We start from the raw sequence: 26,892 nt of genomic DNA on the forward strand, positions 1-26,892 counted from the left end.
ACCAGCTAAAAGCCCACAATGGACTTCTGTGAAATGAGAAGCGCGGGAGGGAAAGAATGAAACTAATTCTAGAGACTGTGGGCAGCAGGGCTGCTGCAAGAATCATTCTTCAGAAACCCAGCAGCTCGGGTCAACATCACAGCTGAGGGGGCCCGATGTTCGGAGGACGCGTGGCTTTCTGCAGAAAGCCACATCGAAGAGGAGGATCTAAGTCCCAAAGTTAACCTGAGCCTGCCGTGGTTGCGTGCCGGCGGGGTGGGTAGATACACAGCCCAGCATCCCTAGCTCAGCAGCGCGCGCAGCAGGCCAGGCGTGCCCAGAGCCCTGGGACCGCGGAAGGATATAAAGCACTGTTTACCTCGAGCCTGGCCGAGCCTTCCAGGGGCGAGGCCGGCGCCCGGGGCTCGGGCGCTGCAGGGGTGAAGGCAGCTGCCCTGGCCGCCCGCGGGCGCTGGAGAGTCGAGCGCGCACTGGTAGCGGCGCCGCTGATTGATGGGCGCCCGGCTCAATGACAGAGGCCGGGGCGCGGGTGGGGCGGGGCCGGCGACGAGGGCGGGGGCTCAGAGGAAATGTGTCGGTGACATTGAATGGGGAGACCGAGCGCGAGCGAGCGAGCGAGCGAGCGAGCGGGGCGCGCGCGCACACACACGCGCACACACAGCCGGGCTCGCTCCGAGATCCCCGGCCACGTAAGTAACTATTAATACCGCCTCGCCCGGAGATGCGGGCGTGCTGAGCGCCGGGATTGGCCTAGGGCGCCGTGGCCATCCCCTTTAATTTTTAAATACACGATCCTCTCCTACTTCTGGGTGGCAAGAAAAAAATAATAATAATAAAGGAAGAAAAGCCGTCGATTTTAATTTTTTTCCTCCCGAACAAACCCCGCCGTGCAATTTGGCCGCAAGGCATCGGAAGACAAGAGTGGCTTGCAAATTCTTCCAAGGCTCAAGACCCAGTTGTGCAACGGGAAAGGAACGCCGCAGGTTGGCAGGGTCCGGGGAGCATCTGCTGCCAGCTCCTGCAGGACCCCCGGAAGCTCCTGCCGGGGACACAGAGACCGCTGGTCCGCCCAGGTCACCGCCTGCACTTCTCGCTTCATTCGGAGGAGGATCCGGGACGTGAGCGAGCCGCGACAGCGGGAGCCAGTGCTGACCGCGCGCGCGGGACTCAGCCTTGGGCTTTGTCGCCGCCGTACCTGTGCCTGCCCGACTCCCGCACTCCCTGCTCAGCTTTTGCAATCTTTTGTTGGCACCGCGGACCGCTCCAAGTTAAATGCTCCTTTGCTATTTTGCTTTTTTTCCTGTCTACTTTTTTTTTTTTTTTAGAGCTCCACGATTTTTTGGAAAAGCCTCAGACGCCATCTACAGTTAAGACTTAGGTATCTGCCCTCTCTAGCACCCCCCTTCCACGCCCCCCACCCTTTCCACCAAAAAAAAGGGGGGGTGCAGCGCGGATTCTGGCTGCCGCGCGGCGTGAGCCGGTAGACTGGTGCTTATTTCCTTTTTGTTTGGTTTCTAACGCGTGGAGGGCGAGCCGGCGCCGCGCGCTCCCTGAAGACTGCACAAACTCCACGCAGGGCTCCTCCGCCCGGTCTGCGGATCCTCCTCAGCTGGGGATCGCTCGGGATCCCAGCGCTGCAGCTCCGCACGCCAGAGGCACATTCAACTCGTCCAGATCAACGCTGTGAACGGAGACCCACGGACTCCAGAGCGCGGTTCTGCACCGCGCTGGCGGCTTCGGGGTAACAAAAGGACCCGAGTTGTCCGCACAGCGAGCACCCCCTGGGAGCGGGGCTCGCAGCCGGGGACCTGCCCTGCGGCGCCCATCCGGGGGCTAGCGCCTAACTCTTCCTCCCCTTTTGATCCTTTTAAGTCGGTGGCACCCAGGCGCCTACAGCCGCGGCTCATCCATCTCTCCAGCGGGTTTTTCGGTTTGTTTGTTTGTTTTGCCGTGTGCGATCCCCACACTCATGAACATTCACAGGTCTACCCCTATCACAATAGCGAGATATGGGAGATCGCGGAACAAAACCCAGGATTTCGAAGAGCTGTCGTCTATAAGGTCCGCTGAGCCCAGCCAGAGTTTCAGCCCGAACCTTGGCTCTCCGAGCCCGCCCGAGACTCCGAACTTGTCGCATTGCGTTTCTTGCATCGGGAAATACTTACTGTTGGAGCCTCTGGAGGGAGACCACGTTTTCCGCGCTGTGCATCTGCACAGCGGAGAGGAGCTGGTGTGCAAGGTAACCAGTCCGGCATTGCTTTTGCTTTAAAAAAAAAAAAAAAAAAAAAAAATCCCGGGTCCTTTGGCAGGGCCCGGGACCGGGAGGAAGGTCGTGGAGCCCTCGAGTCCAGGGGCGGGAGGTTCGCGGGATCATTACGCGTGGCCTTGTTAAATGGGTTTATTTGTGTGTCTGTCCACGTTCGACTAGTTGCGAAGTTTTTAGACCGTTTCAGACAATGGGGCGGGCTGCAGCGGGGGCGTTTTAGGGTGAGCCGGGGAGGGAGGGCTGCGAGTCTGAGCCGGGGCACGGACACGCGTGCCCTAGGAGGTTGGTGGAGCCCCGGTGCACCGGGTCGGGTACCTTTACCCGGGGATTTCTCTCTAGGTCGAGCCCCATCCCCTCCCTGCAAGGACTAGGGAATCCCCGGTTGGTTTTCAGACGTCGCTCACTTGGTTCCTTTTGTAGCCATTGTTCTTAGGAGCCTGCAGGTGCTAAACCTTTGTTCCAAAGGTGGCCTTTAAAAGAGACACAAAAACTGTCCCCTCTGGCTGAGCCCAAGGCTCTGAAGGGGGAAAAGGAGTTTTAAAGCCCTTTCTTCTGCCTGAACCCTGGAAAGGAAGGTTGGGATGGAAATCAACCCCTTGCGCACTTTGGAATCCTTTGGGTCTGTCTTTTTGTCTAGGTTTCTTCGCATCTCCAGATTCCCTGTGTGCACACCCCTGTTGCTGCACCCCCAAGCACCCGCAACAACACCTTTGCCTGTTTAGGGACTGCCCTTTGGAACCCCCCCTGTGCTAAGACCAAGAAGGGCACTTGAATTTCCTTTTTGTCTTTGACCCTGAACAGTGACCGTTTTGTGTCTCTGTGTGTCTGTGTGTCTTTGTGTGCGCTCACCAAGTACCAGACATGGGGCTGAGGAGGAATAGTAACAAAATATTTGACTACAGTCCGTTTCCTACTGCAGTGGAGAGCAGTACTACCTAGAATTAGATGTAGATCAGGAATACATTACCACTAAAATTTAGGGTTTTTTTTTTCCCCGTCGTTTTATTTATTTATTTATTTCTTGAGGGGGAAGTGGGGTTCCGTGCTGCCTTTGAAATGGGTACTGTGCACATCTGTGCTACAAATACTGTATTGCACTTTTCCTCATTAATCACTGGCTGCTTTGTGAAATCGCCCTACTTCGTGCTGAACTGGAGCGCTTCCTTGGGGGAAAAAAAAAACAAAACAAAAAAACCGGGTGGGTGAAGATCTCCAGGCAGTTTTGAGATTATTTCTGAACTTAGAGGAAACCAAAGACTCTTTAAATATTGCCTTTTGCATGTACTAAGCGTTGGGGGATCTTGGATCTTCTCCAGGTTACTGTGATCAAGAGCAACGATGCCCAGCTAAAGCACTGAATTCAGTAGGCAACTCAGAGCCTGAGGCAGGGAGCCCTGCAGACTGCACAATAGGGCAGTCATCCTTCGAAATGAATGAATTCCACCGAGCTGTCATTCTCCTATGAAATATGCTCCATCATGGCAGTAAGCGTTCCCCCCCCCCCCTCCTTTCGCTCAACTCCAGTACAGCATTTTACTATTTTTTTTTCCTCCCAAAGGCTAGAGAGATTTTTTTTTTTTTAAGTAAAGAGAGTCTGCTGCCAATTTCTGCAGGAGCATCTTGCTATTATTTCTTTGTTTAAAACCAGGCTCGTCTCTGGCCTCTGTTCTTTCTCATTTCAGATCCTTCAAGACATATTTCACTGTAAGCTGACCTCAGAGTGTCATTTGCAGACTCGCTCTCTGGCCCCAAACTGTACTTAATCTGCTGGTTTAGTTATTGCAGAGATTGAATCAGCCCCTCACCAATTACAGGGTGGCTGCAAGTGGATTTAAGTGCAGTATCATTGTTCTGCTTGACAGGGGTCACCCCTCTACAGCTCTGGCAGCTTCTGCTCTGTACCCGAGGTGTCGACGTGGGTGACTTCGACAAGCCTAGCTGTGGGCCAGACTCTCCAGGAGAGTTTTTTGAGGGTGATACTATTAACCGCCCCAATCGACACACTGTGGAGCTTTTTTTTTTTTTTTTTAGCATGCTACAACGTTGAAGCCACCTCCTTTTGATGTCTTAGCATGGGGTTCCTGTTCCTTAGCTAGGTGTTCTTGCAGGAAAAAGTGCCGGAGCAGAAGGCTGTGTTTACCGGGGAAGACTCTGCAGAGGGTTCTGTTGGACATTCTTTTGTGGGAGGGGGATGCAGGGGAGAGCTTCCAGGGACATAAGCAAAATTCCTCAGCCTGATTATTGTCTCCACGTGCCTACTTCAGTTAGCCAAAGGAGGGGCGGATCTTTAAGGATTGTTTAGCTGTTTTCACAAAACCCTTGTAGCTACTGTGCAGAATGACATAATTACTATCCTGGCAGAATGGGCATTTTTTTTTTCCCCCAGACATGATGAATGTGGCCTGATCCTAGGGCCTTATCTGAACTGTCACATTATATAACCAAGGCTCCCAATTAAACATTTCAAAGGACCTGGCATCCAGGCTCATGGCTTGATTTTTTTGTACTTGAGGATGATGGTTTAAATACCAGTCCAAGCCTATAAATGCCTGTTATAGCCACTAATAAAAGTTTGGCTCCTTCCCGTTTAGGAAAACGTAAGCAATTCTTTTAGTTTTTTCCTTTTCTGTCCACCATTTTGCAGCTTTTCACCTCTCCTGCCAAGGGTATGGCCACACTGGAAAGCTACCATGAATTTGTGTGGTACTTTCATTTAATTCTCTGTCCATTCAGCTTTTCAGCTGTACTGTGGGACAGCAGGCTAACCGTGCTGAGCAAAAGGTTGTTTTGTTTTATTATTGTTATTATTTTTTAAAGGCAACTGGAAACAGGAAGTGTATTATAAATAATTAGAACTGTAGGCCCTGGTGACAGAACCCGCAGCCTGGCCCTTCAGAGCAAATCGAGCTTGTTACATAATGCAGCCTGTTGACATTAGCCACTCTGTGTGTGTGTGTGTGTGTGTGTGTGTGTGTGTGTGTGTGTGTGTGTGTGTGTGTGTTCCTCGATGAAAACTGCTGAGACTTCCCCAGTTCTGTGGCCCTGCAGTCTGTGCTAAGGTTGACTCAAGCATTTCAGATTCCTAATTGAGCGGGCCTCTGAGGTCACTGCTCTGAGGTCATCCTTTGACAATATCTGGGTGTGATTTGTGGTCTCCGGGGAGGTTTGAAGCATTCATTCTTAAATTCGAGGGTGTAGTGGCAACAGCTGGGCCACTTTCCTGAGATACCTCATTATGGCTCATTCACAGCCTGACTGTTGACTTTGCTTCCTCAGCCCCGGTTAGCACCAGCCCCCTTGAGGTGCTCATCCCTGTTTGACTCACAGATTTTTTTGTGTTGTTTTGTTTTGTTTTGCTTTAATGCTCAGTTACTTAACTCCTGGATTTTTTACATGGCAGTCTGTATTTCTGCCTGGGCTTCGGAAAGCCCAGGAATCCCTCCAAGGGATTCTAAGATAGCACAGCAGCAAAGAGAAGAGAGACGGAGCTTCCTGGGTGGGATTCGGACCCACAGAAGGTTGTGGTATCTAGGTCAGGGTGTTTAGTTTACAAAGAGGGAGGTTCTTTGTGTGCCTTAGCCATCCTAGTGGTATGAATGGTGGCCCCGCCAGAGCGACCGTCTTCCCCGTGACAGCGGATTTCTCCAGCAGCTCTCCCACCGCACTCCAAATACGGATGATGGGGTCTCACCTGGGACCAAATGACAGGAGCTCGGTGCTGCCACAGAAGACAAGCTGGAGTTCCTGCTAGGCCTGCTTTTAAATGAAACACCCCCTCACCTACCTCAGACCACTTCCAAGTAGCCTCCCCTTACGCACACCCTCCCCGCCCCCAGAACAAGGGAAATCCCACTCCAATCCTCAGTGTTGGTATAGCTGAGTAAGTATAGGCTTTGAAATGAATGAAAAGCTCCCCTTCCTATCCTCAAAATTTTGTCTGCTGTGTTCATTCCTCTTAGGTCTGTTCAGAAGGTATTGATGGTGCATTTTTCTTTTTTAAGCAACAGTGAGGTGGCATTTCACAGGCTAACTCTGATTCATAGAAAATCATTGCATAATTGATTCATTGAGTTAGATATCTGTGCAGGGAAAGGGGAAGCCGGCCTGATTCCCCCACGGAGGAGGCCTCTGTGCTATTCCTAACGCTGCCACTGGGGGCAGGAGTTTAAGCTGGTTTTCTCGGCCTCAGTTTGCACGTCTGTAAAATGAATGAATTCATCACACATGGAGAACGACTGAGGACAGTCTAGATGTATAATGAAGTAGTTGTTCATTCGTGTGCATTTTTGGTGCATTTAAAAAAATTAAATAGATGTTTGTCTTTGTCCAGGGGTCACTTGATTTTTTTTTTTTCTAGAATGATTTTTCTTCTAGTCTTTTTTTTTCCATCTGTAAATATGTTATCTGTAGGGAAGAGTAATAACACTTTGGGCTTAGGAACTCGCTCAGGCAGTCATGTGCTGGCCGTACAAGCATGCGGACCTGACTTTGATCCCTGGCACTCACATGTAAGAAGCTAAGTGTGGTGTTGCATGCTCTAAGACAGGGCCAGGAATATTCCAGGGCTATCTGGGTCCAAGACCAGTGAAAGACCCTGTATGTAGTTTCCTGAGGAGTCATACCCGAGGTTGACCTCTGGCCTCCATACACAGACACACACAGACACACACACACACACACACACATGCACACAGTCTGAACAATGAAACTTAGCATTTGTTTATCTCCTTCATTTTTCCCTCGAATCCCCTCAATATTGAATCAAGTTTCATTTACCCATTTTGTGCCAAAGATTTGGAGGTTCAGAGCAGTCAAGAGATTTGTTCTGCACTCTACTGTAGCAGGCAGAACTGGTGTGCTTGAGGTCTAAGTCTCATACTCTGTAGATGCCCTGTAAAAGCACAAGCCTTGTGGGAGGCTTCAGCGTTCTGCGGTTTGGGTCATAGGAGGCACCGCTGCTGACCGGGGTCTTGTCAATTCTGTCCTAGGTGTTTGAGATCAGCTGCTACCAGGAGTCCCTGGCCCCCTGTTTCTGCCTGTCTGCCCACAGCAACATCAACCAAATCACAGAAATCCTCCTAGGGGAGACCAAAGCCTACGTGTTCTTTGAGCGGAGCTATGGAGACATGCATTCCTTTGTCCGCACTTGCAAGAAGCTGAGGGAGGAGGAGGCAGCCCGACTGTTCTACCAGATTGCCTCGGCTGTGGCCCACTGCCACGATGGAGGGCTGGTGCTGCGTGACCTCAAGCTGCGGAAATTCATCTTCAAGGATGAAGAGAGGTGAGTGTGTCTCAGCCCATCCAGATGTGCGTGCGTGCGTGCATGTGTGTTTTGTGGTTTGATAGAGTGTCTCCATCTGCATCTGCAGGGAGCTTGTTCTGCTGTCTGTTGTCCAAGTGAGGGGTTAAGGCAAGGAGAACAAAGAGAGAATATTGTGGTGTCCCAGTGCCTCTGGCAAACGAGGAGCCCTCACTCCTGTCGTGAGATGTTCAGAGGCGAGGGGATGGGGGGTAAGTCGGTGACCTGCTGAATGTGTGGGGTTGGTGTGATGAATTCTGAAGGAGGCTGCAAGCCAGTGTGGCAGTTTCAGAGTCAACAAAGACAGGTTTATGAAGGAACCATGCCATCAGAACACTCGCTACCTAGAGGATCCTGTTTATAGTCCTTTCGCTCCTTCAGTCACTGGTTCTTATGCGTGTAGTAGGTGTGACGCAGAGTCTTGGTAGTGAATGTCAGAAATAGACACCAGATCTGTAAAAAATAGCTAGAGATGAGTCCCTGCTCCTGTGTGATGTGGGGTGGAGTGGTGGGGTAGGGGGACCTGTCAGCTCTAACTAGGTCTTGAAGAACCAAGAAAGGAGTTAAGGTGAGAAAAGCCTATGCTTGGGCAGTATGGGAAGGACTGGCTTGCCGGGGGAGGAACCGATGGTGTGAGCTTGTGCACCAAGGAGGCCTGACTATCTCAACAAGCATGTACTTAAGACACAGGCGTCTGGGCTTCATGGATGTACGCAGCAACTCATCAGGTTCCATTTAAGCAGCCTGGCCAGAGCCCAGCTTTCTCTTTGCTCGTAAAACTTCCTTTTAAGAATGAACTTTCTTAGAGAGAGGCAAGCAATGCCTTTAGAGCATCATCATTCACTTGTTCTTTGTGCTTCAAGACTTGTTTAAGAGGACCCACGCACCAGAGTCCATGGAGTCCCACGTCTTGAGCTTGGTCATTCTGGACTGGAGAAGAGGGCAGGGGGAATCGCAAGGCTCTCAACTAGGCCATCTGATGGCAGTCTGGTCCCCTTCCTTCATCCCCTCACCCTGCTGACATTTCTTTGGTACCCTCTGTAGATCACACAGACCTTGGGGGCAGACCTTTTTGCTTTTTCTTTTCTTTGACATCCAGCTCAGTGCCCTGTGATATTTTCACACCATTGTTTACAGAAATCCATTGTCCTTGTCTCCATGCGCCAGATCTAGTGATTTCTATGTACTTTCTTTCTCTTTCTTTCTTTCTTTCTTTCTTTCTTTCTTTCTTTCTTTCTTTCTCTTTCTTTCTTTCTCTTTCTTTCTTTTCTCTCTCTCCTCTTTCCTTCCTTTTTTCCTTTTTTCTTTCTTTCTTTTTTTCTCTCTCTCCCTTCCCCCCTCCCCCATTTCTTCCTCCTCCTCTTCCTTCTTCTTCTTCTTCTTCTTCTTCTTCTTCTTCTTCTTCTTCTTCTTCTTCTTCTTCTTCTTCTTCTTCTCCTCTCTCTCTCTCTCTCTCTCTCTCTCTCTCTCTCTCTCTCTTCCTGTTTGTTTATTTTCTCCTTCATGGTTTGAACTAATTGGGAACTTAATGTCTGGCAAGCACTTGGGGCTTAGCAAAGGAAAAGGGCCTGTTGTTACTTAACCCAAACGGAATAATTTCATGGCTGTTTAATAATCCAGCTGTGCATACAACATGCATTAAGCTCCTGGCCTTCCTATGCCTGTAAAGGTTGCTTCTCCTTGGCATGTGTTTACACGTGGGGTGGGTGGGTCCTAGCAACTCTGGCAGCTAATGTCCTGATCTTTTATTGAAATGGCTTCATCTTTTTTTTTTTTCCTTTTTCTTTTCTCTTGTTTTTAAGGAAGTGAAGACACAGGCTCCCCTAAGATTAGAATGTGGGCACTTCTTACCTTTTCCCTTCTTTAGCTCAGATACTCCAACACAGGTGATTGGTCTTTATGCTATTGTCGTTAATAATCTTTATGACCTTGGGGTGCCCTCCCTCTACCTCATGTTCGTCCTCCTTATGTTGCCACGGCTTTTCCATGGTGGCTCTTCATTCTTCTTCAGGTTTTTTTTTTCCAAGACAGGGTTTCTCTGCGTAGTTTTGGTGCCTGCCCTGGAGCTCGCTCTGTAGACCAGGCTGGCCTCAAACTCACAGAGATCCACCTGGCTCTGCCTCCCGAGTGCTGGGATTAAAGGCATGCGTGCCACCACTGACCGGCAGCTCTTCTTCAGTTTTAACCTACATAGTTTTGCCTCTTTGGGTGTTCTCATTTGGAAGATGAATATGGATTGGCCAAAGATATTCTCTTTACTGTCCCTTAAATTATAAAAGTAAGACACAGTGTTGACTGACCTCTTGTTATACAGTTGTAGGTCAGCTTACTTAATTTTTTGTAAAGATGGAGAGGGAAGGATTAGTGTGTGTGTGTGTGTGTGTGTGTGTGTGTGTGTGTGTGTGTGTGTGTAACTTTCTTTGTACTGTATGGCAAGCAGCCCACCATTGAGCTACATCCCAGCCCATGTGCATTTCATAGCCAATGTCTATAAAAGCAGGACTGTTGAGGTCTCAGAGTTAACACCAAGGAAGAGCAGAAGGTGGATGGGAGCCTCTAGGAAGCCAACCCAGCCGTCAAGAACTCCATTCATCTGCCAGAGCACAGAGCCCTCCAATGCCCTCGCCATCTCCCATGGGCTCTGCATGATGAAGCTTTCTTTCAGAGACCTAGTCAGGCATCAGTGAGTGTCAGGGTGGCACATCCCAAGATCACACCCACAGCAAATAAAGGTTTGTGAAGTGAGTCAAAGAAGTGTAGCTATCCTCACGTTACAGAACAGTAGACCGTGACCTAGAGGCAGCCTTTGATTTCTATCCCTTTCTTCCGTGGTCCTATGGAAACAGCCCTGAAAGAACTGGGAAGGACTTCCTCATTGACATTTTCAAACATCAGTTTCTTCTCCCTCCCACCTACTCTCCCTTTGAGACAGCTTTACAATATAGCCATGCTGCTTTGGAATTCAGTATCCTTCGGGTTGAGCCACCCAAGTACGTAGGCATGGACACCACATCCGACTCAGTCTTCTCTTTTCTGATCCCAAGAATAGTAGAAGGTAAAGCATCCTGTGGCAGAATTGACTGAGACCCACTCATGTAGAACAAGAGCTGACTTCTGTGTAGGCTTTGGGCTGAAGACTACCTGTGACTGGACCCAGAGCCATCTATGAAGATTCTTTATTGGAGGTGACAGGGCTTCACAATACACAGTGTCGTTTCGCTGACAGCCAAGGTCACATGCAGACCCAAGGCCAGTGTACCTACTGCCGCTATATTGGGTCATCGACAGCTCAGCTTCATCTGGTTCCCTTTGCCTTTGGTGTAAGTTCTAGAATCAGGTCCTGGTCTTGACTGCCTCTTCATGCTTATAAGTGGCAGCCTCCTCCAGGGGACGGACCTAAGCATCGCTTCCCTGGAAGGTGGTTAACATTCAGCGGGATGATGCTGGGGTTCGAGTGCAGAGAAGACACTCGGTATGTGACAGCTGTACTTGAAATCATTGGAAAAAAAAAAAAGTGTCGTTGTGCATGAACAGTCCAGAAGACTTGGTGGGTTGGTGAACAATGAAGGATGAAGTCACTCTCCTTAGCAGCCTTGTCTGCTAAGGAGAGTAGTTCCTTCTTGTGTAAGGTTGATTTCCCCCCAGACTAGGAGAAGGGGTGTGTTTCTGCAATGCAGAGCCCCTCTTCAGTATTCACTCTGAGGACCCACCATCATGGAGCCTCGTTTTGAAGAAATGAATCCCCAGCCTTCAATGAACTTGCCTGGGGCACCCCTCAATCTTGCAGAACCCTTCCTGGCTTCCTCCAGTCTGACAGAAGGGAGAAAACTTACCCACATTGCCACAGGGGATCCCCAGTACCTCCTGGCCTTCATTTTCCTGTGTTATATTGGGTTCCTTCCTTGCTTAGCATATTGGGAGAAGTGAACCTGAATGGCTGTGTGGGTTCCAGCCCCTGCTCTTGCACTTATTAGGAAATCTAGCCTTGGCAGAACCCCGAACCTGTATGCCCAGATGGCCTTGACTATAAAATAGAACTAGGAAGACCTTCCTCATAGAAGGAAGGTGACTAACGTTGACCGTGGCTTCTTCCATGTCTGTTCTCCCCTACTCCGCTATATCTGCGCATCCTTAGGCTGCTAAGGAAAGTCGTGGGACACTGTTCCCACAGTGGCCTTTCTTCAGTTTTGTCCAGCTGGCTTCTTCTCCTGGGACAAGGCTTCTTGCCACCCCCAGACTCCACCCCTTAACCTCAGATCACTGTTTACATCTCTTAGCGCAGAAATGTCCCATGTGAACTCAGAAACTTGCCTCCTTCTTACGCGCTACTGCTCTGGTGCAGAGATCTTTATCTCTTAAGGTGGTTGCTTTCATTTCATCTGCTGTGGAAGCCTGTCCTCTGCAGAGGGCCAGCCTCTGCAGGCTGGGCGCTGAGACCCCCTGTAGGCACTCAGGGGCTGTTGGGACGGGAAGGCTGATGGGGGATGCCGGTGGGCTTCATGTGTGCGAAGTCCAGCTTGCACCTCCTTGTTGGGGAAAGCCTTCCTCCCTCCCTTTCATCAAATAGCCTTCCTCCCGCCATCTTTCAGAGGTGTTGCTGACTGTGTCGACTCTTCCTTTAGATCTTTAAGTTGCCCCCACCTCCACTGAGGTTTCTATACCTAATAAAAGATTCAGGGCATGCATCCGATCTCCAGAGGCCAGCCTCAGCTTTTCTTTCACTGATAGCTATATATAATTTTGCAAGTTGTAGGTTCTCTATTTTAGGGAACTTCTCTCTCTCCTCTCTCTCTGTCTCTGTCTCTTTCTCTCTCTCTCTCTCTCTTTCTCTCAGCTTTGATGAGATAGAACCTCCAGGAAATGTTCACATTTAGGTAGACCAATGATATGTCCTTGTGCCCATACCAACCCTTGGGCAAAGTTCTCTTTCCGTTGTACCCCTAACCAGCTCCCTAGGATGGCGAGGTGTCCTCTTTCCATACACCCCTTCGCTGATGCGGGAGCCCATCTCCTATTTTGTTCTTGTGCGTGGGAGTGAGTGTATAGGCATATATGTGCATGTGGCCTGTGGAGGCCAAAGGTCAACTTTGGATGCTGTTTTTCAGGAGCCAGAAGCCAGGAGCGATCCACCTTGTTTTTTTTTTGTTTGTTTGTTCTTTTGTTTGTTTTGTTGTTGTCTTGAGAGAAAAGGTCTCTCACTGGTACCCAAGGTTCACCAAGTAGGCCAGGCTGACTTGGCAGTTAGTCCCCGGAATCTGCCTGTCTTCACCTTCCCAGTCCTGTGATTATAAGTATACCCGGCCACCTCGGGTTTTTCCGTGGATTAGAACTCAGATTCTCAAGCTCGCTCAGCAAACACTCTACGGACTGAATGATCTCCTCGGCCCTTCCTACTCTGTTCTCATGGCCTGACCTAAATACCTCTTACTAAACTGTTCTCTGTTGTCTTGTCCTTGCTGGTGCTGGACTGGTGTGAGCTTCCTGGGGACAGAAGTGGTCTTTCATTCATGGCTCCCAGAATATGGTCGGCATGGCTATTTGGTGAATAAATGAGAATCTCCTTTTTTTTTGGAGAGGAGCAGCTCAGATTGGATTCCAGCGACAAGACAAGAGAGTCGGGGATAAACAGAAATCATCTCTGAATGTAGGTCGTTGCCTAGAAGGGGAGCCCAGAAAACTTATGGATCCCCATGGAGACACCTTTTCAAAGAAAGCTATTTTCAAAGTTGCACATTGAATGAGAAATTAACCCGTTGCTGCCTTCTTGGTTCACTGATTGATGGATGCCTCAGGAAAGCTTATTTAAGATCTTGTGGAGGGCAGACTGCAATTTCATTTAGGAAGGGCTTTGCTCATCACTGTGAGACCTGGCCATTCCGCCCAGGGCTCTTCCCCTAGAAGCAGCCTGACTCCTGGATATACGTTGGCAGGATTTGCGGCTCCTCACTGGTTAGGCTCAGTCGGTCAACTGACCGGAGAGTCTGAGGCCCTGGCAAAGTAGGAAGTTGGCACACTGGTGAGAAAGACTTGGTTCCTCCACTTAGCCTATGATCCCAGCTTTCTCTCTCATTTTTCTCAAGGTTGGTTTGTGTGTGTGTGTGTGTGTGTGTGTGTGTGTGTGTGTGTGTGTGTGTGTGTGTGTGTGTGTTTGTCCTATGTGTTTCGGTACCCACAGGTGGTTGTAAGCCACCCAAATAATGTGCTGGAAACTGAACTTGGGTTCTCTGCAAAAAAAACACTAAGTGCTCTTAACTTTTCAGTCATCTCTCCCGCACCCTGAACCCCACCTTTCCTCTTTTTTCGGCCACGATCCTTGTGCCTCTGTCTCCTTAGTGCTGGGGTTACAGGCATGCACCACCATGATGGCATAATGTCTTCTCTGTAATGCGCAGACGATGCTCTATGCAAAGCCCCCAGCATGGAGCCTGGGGCATGGCCAGATCCTGAAGACATCATTGTCACCACTACTTCCAGGCTAATGACACTGAACTTCATCACTCTAAAACTTGGAGATTCATTTAATCGTTCAAGGAATGCTTGTTAAGCACCAGTTACGTACCAGATACTTCTAGATGCTGGAGACTACCGGGCCCAGTGAGACCGGTGTCTTGTTTTTATAGGAGCTACATAGATTAGACTGACTCTATCCTAACACCTGTCCTTAAATTAACTGACTTCTAATTAGTCACCATGTTTATTTAGATTTATTGTGTGTTTGTGCAAGTGCACACGTGTGTGTGTGTGTGTGTGTGTGTGTGTGTGTGTGTGTGTGTGTGTGTGTGCATTCAGGCACATGGCTGCTGCGGAGGCACATGTATGGAAACCAGAAGGCAATGTGTAAGAGCTCGTTGTCTCCTAATACCATGTGGATTTGGGGGACTGAATTCATCAGGCGTGACAGTGAGTGCCTTTAACCACTGGGCCATCTCACACCGCTGTATTTGAACGAACACACTTAGACCCATTTAGCAGAGAGATTTTGTATGTTTCCAGATAAGGAAGCTGAAGGTTGCTGCTGCAAGGTGGTACTGACAGACAGGTCTACCCCTAGTGGACCCAGCAGCCAACATCTACCTGAAGCTCAGTTTTCTGAGGACTTCTGACATTTAGAGATGGTACTACCCATTAAGCAAAACCACAGGCGGGCCTGTTGTTCCGTGGGGTGTGGTCCCATGTCTTTCACAGCGCCGTAAGATCGGGACTTAGAATTTTAGGTGTGTGGTGAGGGACAGTTGGTGAAAAAGATGTATCCATCAATAGTCCTCACACCCAAGAAACACTGATACTGTAAGGAAGTTCCCTGTCTGTGTTGAATGGGGGTAGAAGGTGGTATGGATAGAAGCACTTTACAGATGTGCTTTTCCCAGCACTCATGGGGGCTTTTCTAGCTGATGGAATAATCCAATCCGCCTGAAGTTCCTCTGGGTTCCAAACATAACTTGTAAGTTCTTTAAGGGTCCTAGAAAAGAACGTTGGGGCTGGAGGAAGAGGGGTTTAGATTCTGAAATCACACGATCTTGCAAATATATTATTAAGTACTTTACTATGTCCGCCTGCAGTATTAGATGTTGGTGGGGCAGGCATCAGTGTAAGAACGCCCAGCTGGGCGGTGGTGGCGCATGTCTTTAATCCCCCCACTAAGGAGGCAGAGGCAGGTGGATCTCTGAGTTTAAGTCCAATTTGGTCTCCAGAGTGAGTTCCAGGACAGCCAGAGCTGCACAGAGAAACCCCGTCTGGAAAAACTCATCAAAACAAAAGCCCATAAAGGGGAAGACAGTGGGATAGGTAGTTCACTATTCCAGCAGCAGGGGTGGAGAGGAAAGAGCCGTCTATAAGAGGAAGTTGCTACTGGGGGGTCATCTGGGAAACAGTAATGAGGCTGAGACTGACAGGGGCCTAGGGCCTTGGGTATACCTCCTGATCTTACCCTGGACCTGAAGCCCAGGAAGAGCCACAGATGGGTTTTTCTAGACCACTGGAATCAGAGTAGAGGAGGACAACCAGGGGCAGTGGGGTTGCAAGCTCTATTCCCTACATCCCAAACATGTCCGCACTAAAGCCAAGAGCAGGACCAAGACTCTGCTTCCCTGGGATGGCTGAGTCTGTGCTAAGCCAACTGTAGGGATCCCTGGTTGTTGGGCTGCCTGCCAGGTGGGGCATCTTCTTCTGCCCCCCCAAGTGCATGGTCACGTGCCCCCTATGGCACTGGCCTCTCCCCAACACCAAGGCTCAGAGAGGAACTGTCTAGGTAGAAATTCAGCCTGAGCAGTGTGGGGAATCTCACAAGCACGGGTCCTGGAGATGCTTTTCTGAGACGTGAAATCCATGGATTGATCCGGGGTAGGAAAGATCCTTCCGGAGCCACTTCTAAGTGCGAGAAGCAAGCAAGCGGTGAGCAGAGCATCAGCACGCCGCGGCTTTGTGTTCTCGCTGCTCGGGTTTCCCTGTCTGTTTCCATGGTGACCAGAGTCAGGAAGCCCTGCGGGCTGCAGGCTGTGGCTTATGTGGAATCTTCCGAGGAGGAGCGGTAGAATGGCACTCCAGGTGGAACGGCTTCCCCTGTGGGTCCAGGAGCCTCGGTGAGTCAGAGGTGTGCCCACATTGCTGCAGGCTCCGTGGCAGCGGGTGTGTTCCTCAGGTGGCTTTCTCATCCCAGCTATGTCCCGACAGGTCCTCTACCTTTCTCAGCTGCCAGGGTCTCTCCAATTGTCTGGTGCATCCGATATTGGTGCAAACAGCCAATGCCCAGGTTGCGCGGCGCTGCAAGACACCGGTGGCTTAGCTTCCCTGGCACCCGCCTCCCTGAGCACGACATCTGTCATGCGCCACGGAGGGTTTTTTTCTTGACTAGGTACCGACTACTGCCCTGCTCACTTCCGAGCTACCCTGGACGGGGAGATGGACAGTGTCACTGATCCTGGCCCTGGAGCAAAACTGGCTTGCAGTTGGTTGCTGGGGAATTCTGTAGGTACATGAAACAAGATTAAGTGAAGGATTGTTTGGTGCTCTGTAGCAGCCTGCCCAGGTCTAGTGGGACTGCAGAACCCGAGCCATGCATGCTCCCTGTAGTGCTGAATGGCTCTTTCCCAGGCACCTCCTGCTGCTCTCTGTAGTGGGTGGGCCTTTTTCTTGCACAGTAGACGGGATTACGGAGGGCACACTTTGAGGAACAGAGCAAAGGCCAGCCTCGCTGCAGCTGACCTTTTCTCCTGGCCCTTAGTCTGCCTGGACCCAGGGACTGAGAACCCTCTCTGGCTTCTTCTGCAGCTAGGAATGCTCTCCTGTCCCCTGGATTTCCTGTCCCCGTCCGTCAGGCCCACTTTGCTGAACTGACTGAGCCCCACCCTGTCCCACCCTGTCCTCACTTCTTCCTGCCAGGAGCTCAGGGTGAGGCTTGAAGGTCTCAAAGCAAAGCATGGCTTGTTGGTGAGACTGTTTTTGTTATTTTGTTTTGCTTCCTGTTTTACATGGGGCACTATATTAGAGGATTGACAAAAAAAAAAAGCAAAAACAAAAAAAAACCCCAAGTTCGAATCTCAACTCTGCTCTTACTTGCCAGGGGGCCTTGGGCAAGTCTTCTTGGCCTCTGGTACCTCAGTGAGTATGTGGGTCCATCCACTTCTGTCTACATCATGAACTATATATGGCTATTAGTTACCCATGTGATGGGTTTGTATGTCAGTAAGCCTGGTACTGAATAAAGTCTCCACATACTCAAAAGGATGCCTTTGAATAGCTCTTCAACACCCTTGTTCTGTGATTGTGGTGCCAAGATGTATTTGGGGAGGACAGTGGCATTCCAAGTTTCCTGACATCCATTCAGAGTCATCTTTTTCCTGTTAGCTTGTGTGTGCCTTAGGGTATTTAATTTTCTGTACCTCAGTTTCCTTGTTTGTCAGAAAGTATGCATCGCCTAATCCTTGTCTTAGTTATGAGACATAAGAGGGCGGGCCGTACAATGGCAGCATCTGGTCATTCTAGCCTGTGGGGCGCGGTTACCGCTGCTTTTCCTATCGTCACATTTTGATTGTTAGGGTGTCCTCTAGGAAGTGTCGCAGGCTGACAGCTGCAGAGTCTTCAGGAATATTGAAGCCAGAAGAGCCCTCATTTGTAGCCTGTAGTTATGTGCTCATGTCTCCTGGGAGAGAAACAATTGAAAGAGCCCGAGGTGACATTACCAGCTGGACCTGGTAGTTGTAGGCGCTTTGGGGCCTGTGCTGGGGAGGGGTGAGGGGGACCTGGAATTTGAGGGCGACTCCTGATGCTCCACAGATGCTGGGAGAGGCATGGCACTCTGCCGGTCCTGGCGTTCTCAGCTGGCACTGGGCTATGGTGATACAGGCCTGGTACGTCATTGAGTATGCAGACTGCCCTCTTGTGATCCTTGTTCATCCATCAGGTCAGAAGCAATTGCCCTCCTATACCAGAGACAGACTAAAGGAGGCACAGGGAGATCCAGCTTCCCTGGTCCAGTGCAGTCAGTCCCCACTGTCCTTGCGTCCCTTTCAGAAATCCATCTTCTTCGTAAACCCTCTCTACCTCCTCCACCCCACAGTGCACATCCCGAGGACCTGAGGGTCAGGGCTGAACTGGGCACATGCTAGGCAAGAGCATCTCCAGCAAGGGATGCACCAGTGCAGAGGTCCCAGTGAAGTGCATGGGCACAGCATCTCCGTTAGGCCCACCCTGCCCAGGCTTGCATGTATACTTGCTCCCCTGCCTGAGACACTAGGTTCTGCCGCTGAGGATGGAAGTCTCAGGTTAACCATAGGATCCGTATGGCTGCCACCCTGTGATGGGCAGTTCTGCCATGCTGGGCTCTCTGGGGTATCCTGCCTTGCATTACTTCATTCAGTCCTCAGCAAATCAGAGCGAATGGTTGTTGCCTTCCTTGTCATGGACATATCCCCGGTGCCTAGTTTAGGAGCTCAAGCGGAGTAAATGCTCCAGAACGTCTTCCAAATGCCTGAATGATTAGTGGGCTATTGGAATCACCGGATGCTCTTGTTGGTTTTTATGGAAATCGACTGCCAGGGAAATTCATCATTCCCGACCCCCCCCCCCCCCCGACCCCCCACACTCTTGAGGACACTTCAGAAGAAGCCTGTTCATTCATGTCCGCTTCCATCTCTGCTGCAAACATGGTTTCCCCATGCACGGTCCTGGGAGAAGAAGCAGCGATAGCTCCATTTCCGAGAGGGGAGAGGGTCAGGTGTGGAGCACCTGGACCCAGGTAGCTCCTGCGGTTGCACAACAGGACCTCAGGCACTGAGGCCGAAGCCCTAACTCCTGCCTCACTTCCCTCTGCCCCACCACACGAGAACATCCTGGAAGATCAGTGTTTAAAGATAGAATCCAGACCATTTGCCTCGACCCTTGTTAGGAGTGAGATAAACAAGCCGAGGATGTTCCGGGGAGGAGCAAGGTTAGGAAGTGCCTCGGGGGACTGCATTTCTTCTCTGTCCTGTCTCCAGGCTGCTGGTCCCTCTCCCCTGTCCTGCTGTGGAGGGCTAGGGAAGGAAATAAAACCTGGCTCTGCCCACCTGGATGGAGCCTCCCTTACTCTGTGGTCCTGAGTGTCCATGGCTGAATCTGCTCTGTGGAAACAGCAACCAGCCTCCATCAGCCTAGCAGGTGTACTGGCTGTGACTTGTGCCCTGGGCCTAGGGCTCCTGATTCACAGAGAAAAGAATCGTGCATCCACATAGTAGCTTATGCCGTAATGTAAGGACACAGGTACATAAACACCTGGCTTGCATCAGGCATGCAGATGACATTTGACACTGGCACTTAGTTATTTTTAAAAAGTGAACTTGAGCTTGAAGCTGACTTCAGCTTGTGCTTGGTTATTGGGTCTGGGTTGTCCTGGTTCCTGGTACAGCTCATTGGCTTCAGCACATGGGGAACCTGGTGAGCCAAGGAAACCCAGCTGCTTCCCAGACCTTGCCTAAAGTGGCCTTAGCCCCTAAAGCAATGGTTTACAACCTTCCTAATACTGTGACCCTTTAATACAGTTCCTCATGCTGTGATGACCCCCAACCATAAAATCATTACGTTGCTACGTCATGACCGCAATTTTGCTACTGTGATGAATCGTAACGTAAATATTTTCGGAGATGGAGGTTTGCCAAAGGGGTCATGGCCCACAGGTTGAGAACCACTTTCCTAACAGGAAGGAAGGTGAAGTCTCTTGTACATTGGCCAAGAGCAGCCCAGCCTCAGCACCAGGCAAGTGGTTTTAGTAACTTTATCCTGATTCATTAAGCAAATGCATTCATTAAGCAGTCTTGAGATAGGGGAGAGAGAGGAACTCTGCTCGGGAGTGGACAAGGTGGTGGCCCTGGCCACGGTCTAAAGCTCTCATTATGGGGCCACACAGGTCTCCAGGAGGAGGAGGAGGGGTCAGGATGCTGTGACCGTGGGGACCGGAGTAAAAGAATCAGAATGTACGGTTGTGATGTGCAAGAGACAAGCAGGGACCAGACTACAGATCTGGAGATTTGACTTAGCTTAAAGTGCAGAGATGAGAGGCTGCCTCCTGACAAGGCGGAGCCAGGGGTCCATTTCCTGACTTCCTGTTCACCTCCCTTTCTCCCTGGTTTATGCGCTTGTCCTGATTTCTGCATAACTCTAGCTAGATAGGAGAATGGGGGCCACTGTTCCTTTACAACAGGGCTGAAACTTCCAGAGTTAGCACCTGCTTGTCTGAGTCATTCCTATAAGCCACTTGGCGGCAGCAGTGGACCGGGGAGTGTAAGCCACAGCAGCACACAGTAGGTCTTATTGTGTGTGTTAAAAGTGGCCCTGCTATACTTCTACAAGCTCCAGGAGGTAAGGAAGCCAGGGGTCCTCCAGGATAACCTCTGAGTGATTTACGGATTCTGAGTAGCAAACCATACAGACAGAAGTCAGCATCATCGACGAGGCTGATGGGAGACATGGGGCTGCTTTGCGCACGGTGCTTCATGTCCCTCATTTAAGCAGAGACCCACCCACAGGGGGAGAACATTCTAAGCAGGAGACATTATGGGCCGAGGTCCTCAGCGGGACTGAGCCAGACACTGCCTTTGAGGCTTGGAGGAGAGTGTGGGCCACAGACAGATTGTGCTTAAGGGATAGGTTCACAGGCATGGAATCAGCAGTCAAGACAAGGTTCCATGTGGATGACCCGAGACACTCGTTAGAGGGCTTTGTGATGACAATCCTGCCCCAGCCTGAACCCTCTGTCTCCAAGACTTAAGCACTGCCTCCTGAACTGGCAGCCATTCACACAGAGAGATTACTTCCAAAGCTACAGTTCATAGTGAAAACAGCAACTCTTCCACCCAGCCAAGGAAGCTGGGGGAAGGGGGGGGTCAGTTTGGTCCCCCACTAGGCAAGAGCTTTAAGGATGAAGTAGAGTGGAAGGGACCCTTGAGTCTCAGGCTCATGATGCTCTCTCCGCCTGGGCTCAGAGGCTCCTCTCCGGGCATCTTGGAACATCTGGTGAGGCTGGTGAGTGGGTCACCGCCACCTGCCACCTCCTATTAGGAGAAATAAGCTTGAGAAAGAACGATTGGTTTTTAATCAGTTCAATTCCAGATTAACACAGCTAGAGCCTTCTTAGTTTTGTAGGCCGTTAGTTCCAGGAGCATTCAAAAATATGCCTGTGGCCGGGTTGTTCTGGAAGACAGCTGAGCACATGGCGAAGGAGAATATGTGTTGCTGTGTATTATGGAACGTTAGACCTGGCGTGGACACTGAGGCAGCCTTGTGCAGATGGATGCATGCTGATTAGTGGACATCATGAGAGTGAACTAAATGAACACTCAAAAAACGGTTATGATTGCCAGGCAGTGGTGGCATACATCTTTAATCCCAGTACTCAGGAGGCAAAGGCAGGTGGATCTCTGTGAGTTCAAGGCCAGCCTGGTCTACAGAGTGAGTTCCAGCACAGCCAGAGCTGCTTACACAGAAAAACTTGTCTCAGAACAACAACAACAAAAAAAGGTTATGCTGAATTTTACTTAATGTAAAAGTTACTACATTAAAATTAAAAGATAAAATCAAAAACCAAACAGACAAAGACACGCACTGCCTTCTCCAAGGCTCCTCTTCAAAGCTGAGGAGGAGGAGGATTAAGTGACCCAGCTCACAGAGCTGGGGAGAGATGAAACCTGGCCTGGAATCCACACTCCTAAAGACCACACTGTCCAGGAAGGCAATCACTATTTGATTTTTGGACTTCCTGACCTGTTCACCGGAGACCCCAGAAGCAACCATCTTCCGTCACCCCCTCTACTATAGAGAGCTCCTAGCAGCTCTCCTTAAGTAGCTACTGTCAGTGGTTTTTCAGACCACCTTGAAAGCCCGAGACCTACAGACACTGGAGGAAGAAGAGGGGAAGACGGGAGGAAGATGGTCACGGGCCACAGGCTGTGACTGAGGACCAAGGTGGCCCCACTGCAGTCTGCCTGAATGCTTTTGGTTGCTCATTTGAGTTCTCTGGCTTGTCCACTCAAGCAGGGTTGAGGCCTAGGTGGGTGCACTTGGAGATGCGGGGACACACACACACACACACACACACACACACACACACACACACGATGTGAATCCCAACTCCAGCTCCAACTTTCCCAAGCCACTGTCTCAGCAGGACTCCAGGAGTGTGGTGAGTGAGAACCACCCAAAGATCAGGCTGACCTCCAACTTGCTGCGTATCTCAGGTTGACCTTGAACTCCTGATCCTCATTACCTCTACCTTCCAAGTGCTGTGATTACAGATGTGTACCGCCATGCTTGGCCGCACTGTGTTTTGCGCTCCGATCTCATTTCTTTTAACATGACTGATGGAAGACGTCATCTTATTTCCCAGTTGTTTTTTTTTTTGTTTGTTTGTTTGTCTGTGTACTGTGTATGTCTGTATTTTACACCCAATGGTGACGCCGTGGAGCCTTGTCATGCTGATGGTGCAAACTAGGCGTTAGCGCCCCACAAGTTCACCTGCCGCGCCTCTCCACCTCCTCCAGCACATCTAGGACTCACACATTCGTATGCGTAAGGTCAAGAGATCTTGAAGAGCTGGGTGGACTGGCGACCGGATGAGTAGTTTGAGAATACTCTTGGGTCGTGCTGTAGTTATCACACCCATCTTCCCAGGCACACAGTCACATGTGAGTCACACACCTCTAATTAGTGCTGGGTGCCATGTCAAGGACCCCAGGCTTTGGAAATGTGACAGGCAGGTCAGGTGAAAATCTAGAAATGAAGATGATCTTGATATTTGGATGCCAGGCTTAGAGGGAGTGAGTGGTGGAGACCGCTTATACTGAAATGGTTCCAACTTGTGCCTATGTCCTAAAGAGAAGCATTGGGTGCAACTAAAGAACAAAAAGGTAAACTGAGGCATCCTTGTCCATTTCCCAGCTCTTTTAGCTTCAAGAAGATTGCTCAAAGCTCCACCCTCAGTATCCTACCCTGTGTATCACATCTAGCTGGTTGAATGAATGAATGAATGGATGGATGAACAGTGGCAGCCCTCATATACAGATGAATAGATGTGTCTTCCCTCATCCTGAGGAGCTCCTGTCCTTCTCTCTTTCCTGCAGGACTCGGGTCAAGCTGGAGAGTTTGGAAGATGCTTACATTCTCCGGGGTGATGACGACTCCCTCTCTGACAAGCATGGCTGCCCAGCGTACGTCAGCCCCGAGATCTTGAACACCACTGGCAGTTATTCGGGCAAGGCCGCGGACGTGTGGAGCCTGGGGGTGATGCTGTACACCATGTTGGTGGGGCGTTACCCTTTTCATGACATTGAGCCCAGCTCCCTCTTCAGTAAGATCCGCAGGGGCCAGTTCAACATTCCAGAAACTCTGTCGCCCAAGGCCAAGTGCCTCATCCGAAGCATCCTGCGACGGGAGCCCTCAGAGCGGCTGACCTCGCAGGAGATTCTGGACCATCCTTGGTTTTCCACAGATTTTAGCGTCTCGAATACGGGATTTGGTGCTAAAGAGGCGTCTGACCAGCTGGTGCCAGATGTCAACATGGAGGAGAACTTGGACCCTTTCTTTAACTGAGCTTAAGGCCCACGGACACACTTAGCAGGTACCAGGAGCAAGAGAGGGCCCCAGAAAGGAGTTCTGGGACACAGGGGGCCTGGCTGGGAAGCAAGACGGACACTCGTATTTACACATTTCTGGGTTCAGAGGAGGAAGACCTTCCAGGAGCTGACCGAACACTTAGCATGGGAACAAGACGTGTGGGATGGGGGTTGGGTGTAGATGGTCGGGAGCCCCTCCCCTAAGCTTCTCTTCCCTGGGGTAGCCTGAGAGTCCCCCTTGCCAGTTGGGCTACTTCATCTACCCTACTTTTCATTTTGTTCAGAAAGAGCTGCAGATCTCGATAGAATTGAAACTCTTCTGCCTCAAACAAATACCTTGGCATTGCACTGTTAGCATTTAACTTCTTGTTATGATTCAGGGAAGGGACAACTGATCGAAGATTTCTTTCTTTTTTTTTTTTTAAAACAGGCCAACCACCTATGTATTAATTAATGGGATTCACTTAAAATAATAATAATAATAATAATTCGGTGCACACAGACTGACCTGAAACCTGGGTGCTAAACTAAAAAAAAAAAAAAAATGGAAGTTCCAGTTGTCGTCTCTCATTCACACTTCTCAACTCATTTCTTCTAAAGAAATGATTTTCCTATTCTGGCTAGGAAGTGACTTGTTAATGCTTGGCTCCCTGAAGGGGGAGGGGGAGGGCCAATCTGTGTGGCATCAGCCGGAAACTATTAGCAGTCAGACTTCCAGATGTACTATCACAATCCAGGGGAAGAAGCAAGGCCAAGAGAGAAATCCAACTCCTTTCTGGGTTTTGTTCTTTCGAAGGAAGAGGGTTCACCCTGTAGACGCGACTTTCTGCTCTGAATAGAGTGAGGGTTTCCAGAGGGCAGGGGGCGCTCCTGGAGTCAGATCTCATCGATGATGCTGAGCTCAACGTTTTGTTTGTCGCTTTATGGGAAACTAGTAAAACGAGACAGGTTGTCCCATGTGTATAAAATATAGGGCAGCTATTTCCTTTTCTCTGCTAAGAATGATCCTTTGGGCTTAGAAAAAGCCCTCTGGTTTGAACAGAAGGGATGATATAAATACAAACAGCTCTGTCCCAATACGCACCTTTGTATTTTCAAGAACTCTTGTATTTATTAAGGAAAATGTCACATTGTGATGTATTAAAGCCAGTACTTCAATTACGGGTCGACGGGATGACATGTTACATGCTGTAGTTAACATTTATAATTTCGTTCCCCTGTTTCAGTATTTCTGTCCCTGGAATAACCTTCCATTTGGCTCTTTCTAGGTAGCCTCATTTGATTTCGAGTGGCGAAATGTTTTCCTTTTGTATTCTGGCTTTTCTATTGCTGTATGATACAGAACTCTTTTGGCATAAATATTTGTGTTCCCAGTACCTCAGTTGTTTGGGTTTGACTGCCTGCATATGTTTTGTGAAATGGTCCTGTTTTCGGGTAGGGTAACACGTGGACTCTAGTGTGTAAATGTTACTTGAATCTGTGCTTCACTCTAGTATGTGGCATGTGTGTGCGGACTCTTGGATGCTTCACGCCTGCTCCACAGGAGCCCCTGTCCCCAGCAGGTTGGCTTCCCCATTCATAATCGGGAGACAAAGCTGCCATGGATCTACCCTTGATTCTATTTTGATAACGGAAGATACAGAGAGAGAGAGAGAGGGTTTTTACATGCGGAAGACGGTGCTGTGGCAAGAAGGACCTTCTATCTTCCCTCTCCCTGTTTTCCAAGCACTGGGTGGGAGGAAAGATTGGTAACATGCATGGTGGGGACCAATGGCCTCTGGTGCTTTGTCCTGTATTTGGTTTAATGTTTTTGTCCTAATCTCTTCAATCAATAAAATTGTGCGTATTTAACTAAAAGTCTGGGGTCTAGGAGATGATTTTTTTTTTTTTTCTGCCAATGTGTCTGTGGCCATCACACACCAAACAAGACATCCATTATTTTCCTACGTACACACTCTTTCCGGTCAAAACCAGGACTCCTCAGAGCTAACTATGTCATTGAATTGGGACACACGCTAGCTCATCTAGATGTAACAGCTCAGGATTACCCACCCTATCGCTCCTAGGAGGATAAATCATGCTCCATTTACAGCTGTGTGTTTCCTCAGACAGGCAAGTAAGTTCCCTTTGTCAAAACGGAAACAACTCATGGATGTCAGAGGTGACGCCTGTGCCATGCAGCTGCTTGGTCTCACGCCTTTTCACTGGCTGTGATGTCAGAGCCCAGGAGTTCTCAGGGAGTGCAACAATCACCCCAGACTTATCTGGGTTACCCTGCCGCTCAATCCCTTCTCCCATGTGGATTATCTGGGGAAAGCCACACCGAGCACAGCTCAGTTTGAAATATCCAAGAAGACCCAGTCTCCAGCAACGGATACCTCCATTACCCTTGTCTCTGAGACTCATGGATTTCCAGGGCTAGATGAGGTTTCCAGACAATCATCTACTGACTACCTTGTTCAGAACAGAAAGACAGCCGAGAGGCCTCACCCCTAACCCAGGAAACCCCACAAACACCTCTCTCTTTTCAGTGCATCACGGAGCCCATGGACCGAGTGCGTGCAAAGACGTGTGTGGTGTCACACGTGGGTTTCATGGATATCACTGTCTGTGCTGGGACCCCAACTGTTCGGGTCTTTCAGAAGGTATTCTGGGAGGAGAGGCATCTGGCAAAAAGATGTAGGTGAGACTAGAAGAGAAACCACAGCAGTAATCTGTCAGAGGAGGGGGAGGGAGGGGGGAGGCCTGTGTCAAGTATTGAAACCCTTATTTGTATTGCCACTATTAATGTCATCCTGTTGCAGAGCACCTCAATGTTGTCCCAAAGATCCATGGATGATATACGGGAGGACATGGCGGAATCCGAGACTTTCAAGCCAATGGGAGCCGTTTTTCTAACCTCAGAGTGTCTACCATTGGAAGACATCACCCCTGTGTCCTTAGCACCTGGCCAGCAGCAGCCCAGTCGGACAGCAGTGGCAGGACACAGTCACGACATAGCTGCTTGTCAATGTGTTATTGATGCCGGGTGACTGGAGCTGCTCAGTTTTCTTCCAGTCCCAAGGCTTGACGATGCACGTCGTTAGAAGACAGCCAGGAAGCACTTGCGGGGCTCCACATAGGCTGATTCAATTTTGCTGCTCTCTCCCTGCCTGTGATTAAGCAGGAATGGGCCTTTCGCCTAATGAATACCCGTTTGAATTGGGTTGTGTCAAATCTCTACCTATGTGGCTGCTGGGGATGCTGAG

General features: G+C 49.8%; 1 protein-coding gene across 1 annotated transcript; it reads left to right on the top strand.

Moving 5' to 3' along the window:
- The first annotated feature begins 586 nt into the window (after positions 1-586).
- Positions 587-25,501, top strand: Trib2 (tribbles pseudokinase 2). The gene is made up of 3 exons (XM_052745873.1): positions 587-2,239; positions 7,255-7,547; positions 23,153-25,501. Exons 1-3 carry the CDS (start codon positions 1,970-1,972, stop codon positions 23,619-23,621), a joined length of 1,032 nt encoding a protein of 343 aa, XP_052601833.1. The 5' UTR covers positions 587-1,969; the 3' UTR covers positions 23,622-25,501.
- The last annotated feature ends 1,391 nt before the right edge of the window (positions 25,502-26,892 follow it).

Source organism: Peromyscus californicus, unplaced genomic scaffold (genome assembly GCF_007827085.1).
Source record: "Peromyscus californicus insignis strain IS unplaced genomic scaffold, ASM782708v3 Scaffold_1__1_contigs__length_55948999, whole genome shotgun sequence".
NCBI classification, from domain to species: Eukaryota; Metazoa; Chordata; class Mammalia; order Rodentia; family Cricetidae; genus Peromyscus; species Peromyscus californicus.

Bases quoted from the DNA above. Each gene is read 5' to 3' on its own strand.
- Trib2 (XM_052745873.1), top strand. From the start codon at position 1,970: ATGAACATTCACAGGTCTACCCCTATCACAATAGCGAGATATGGGAGA. The intron at 2,240-7,254 runs GTAACCAGTCCG...ATTCTGTCCTAG, and splicing joins GAGAGGAGCTGGTGTGCAAG to GTGTTTGAGATCAGCTGCTA. The intron at 7,548-23,152 runs GTGAGTGTGTCT...TCTTTCCTGCAG, and splicing joins ATCTTCAAGGATGAAGAGAG to GACTCGGGTCAAGCTGGAGA.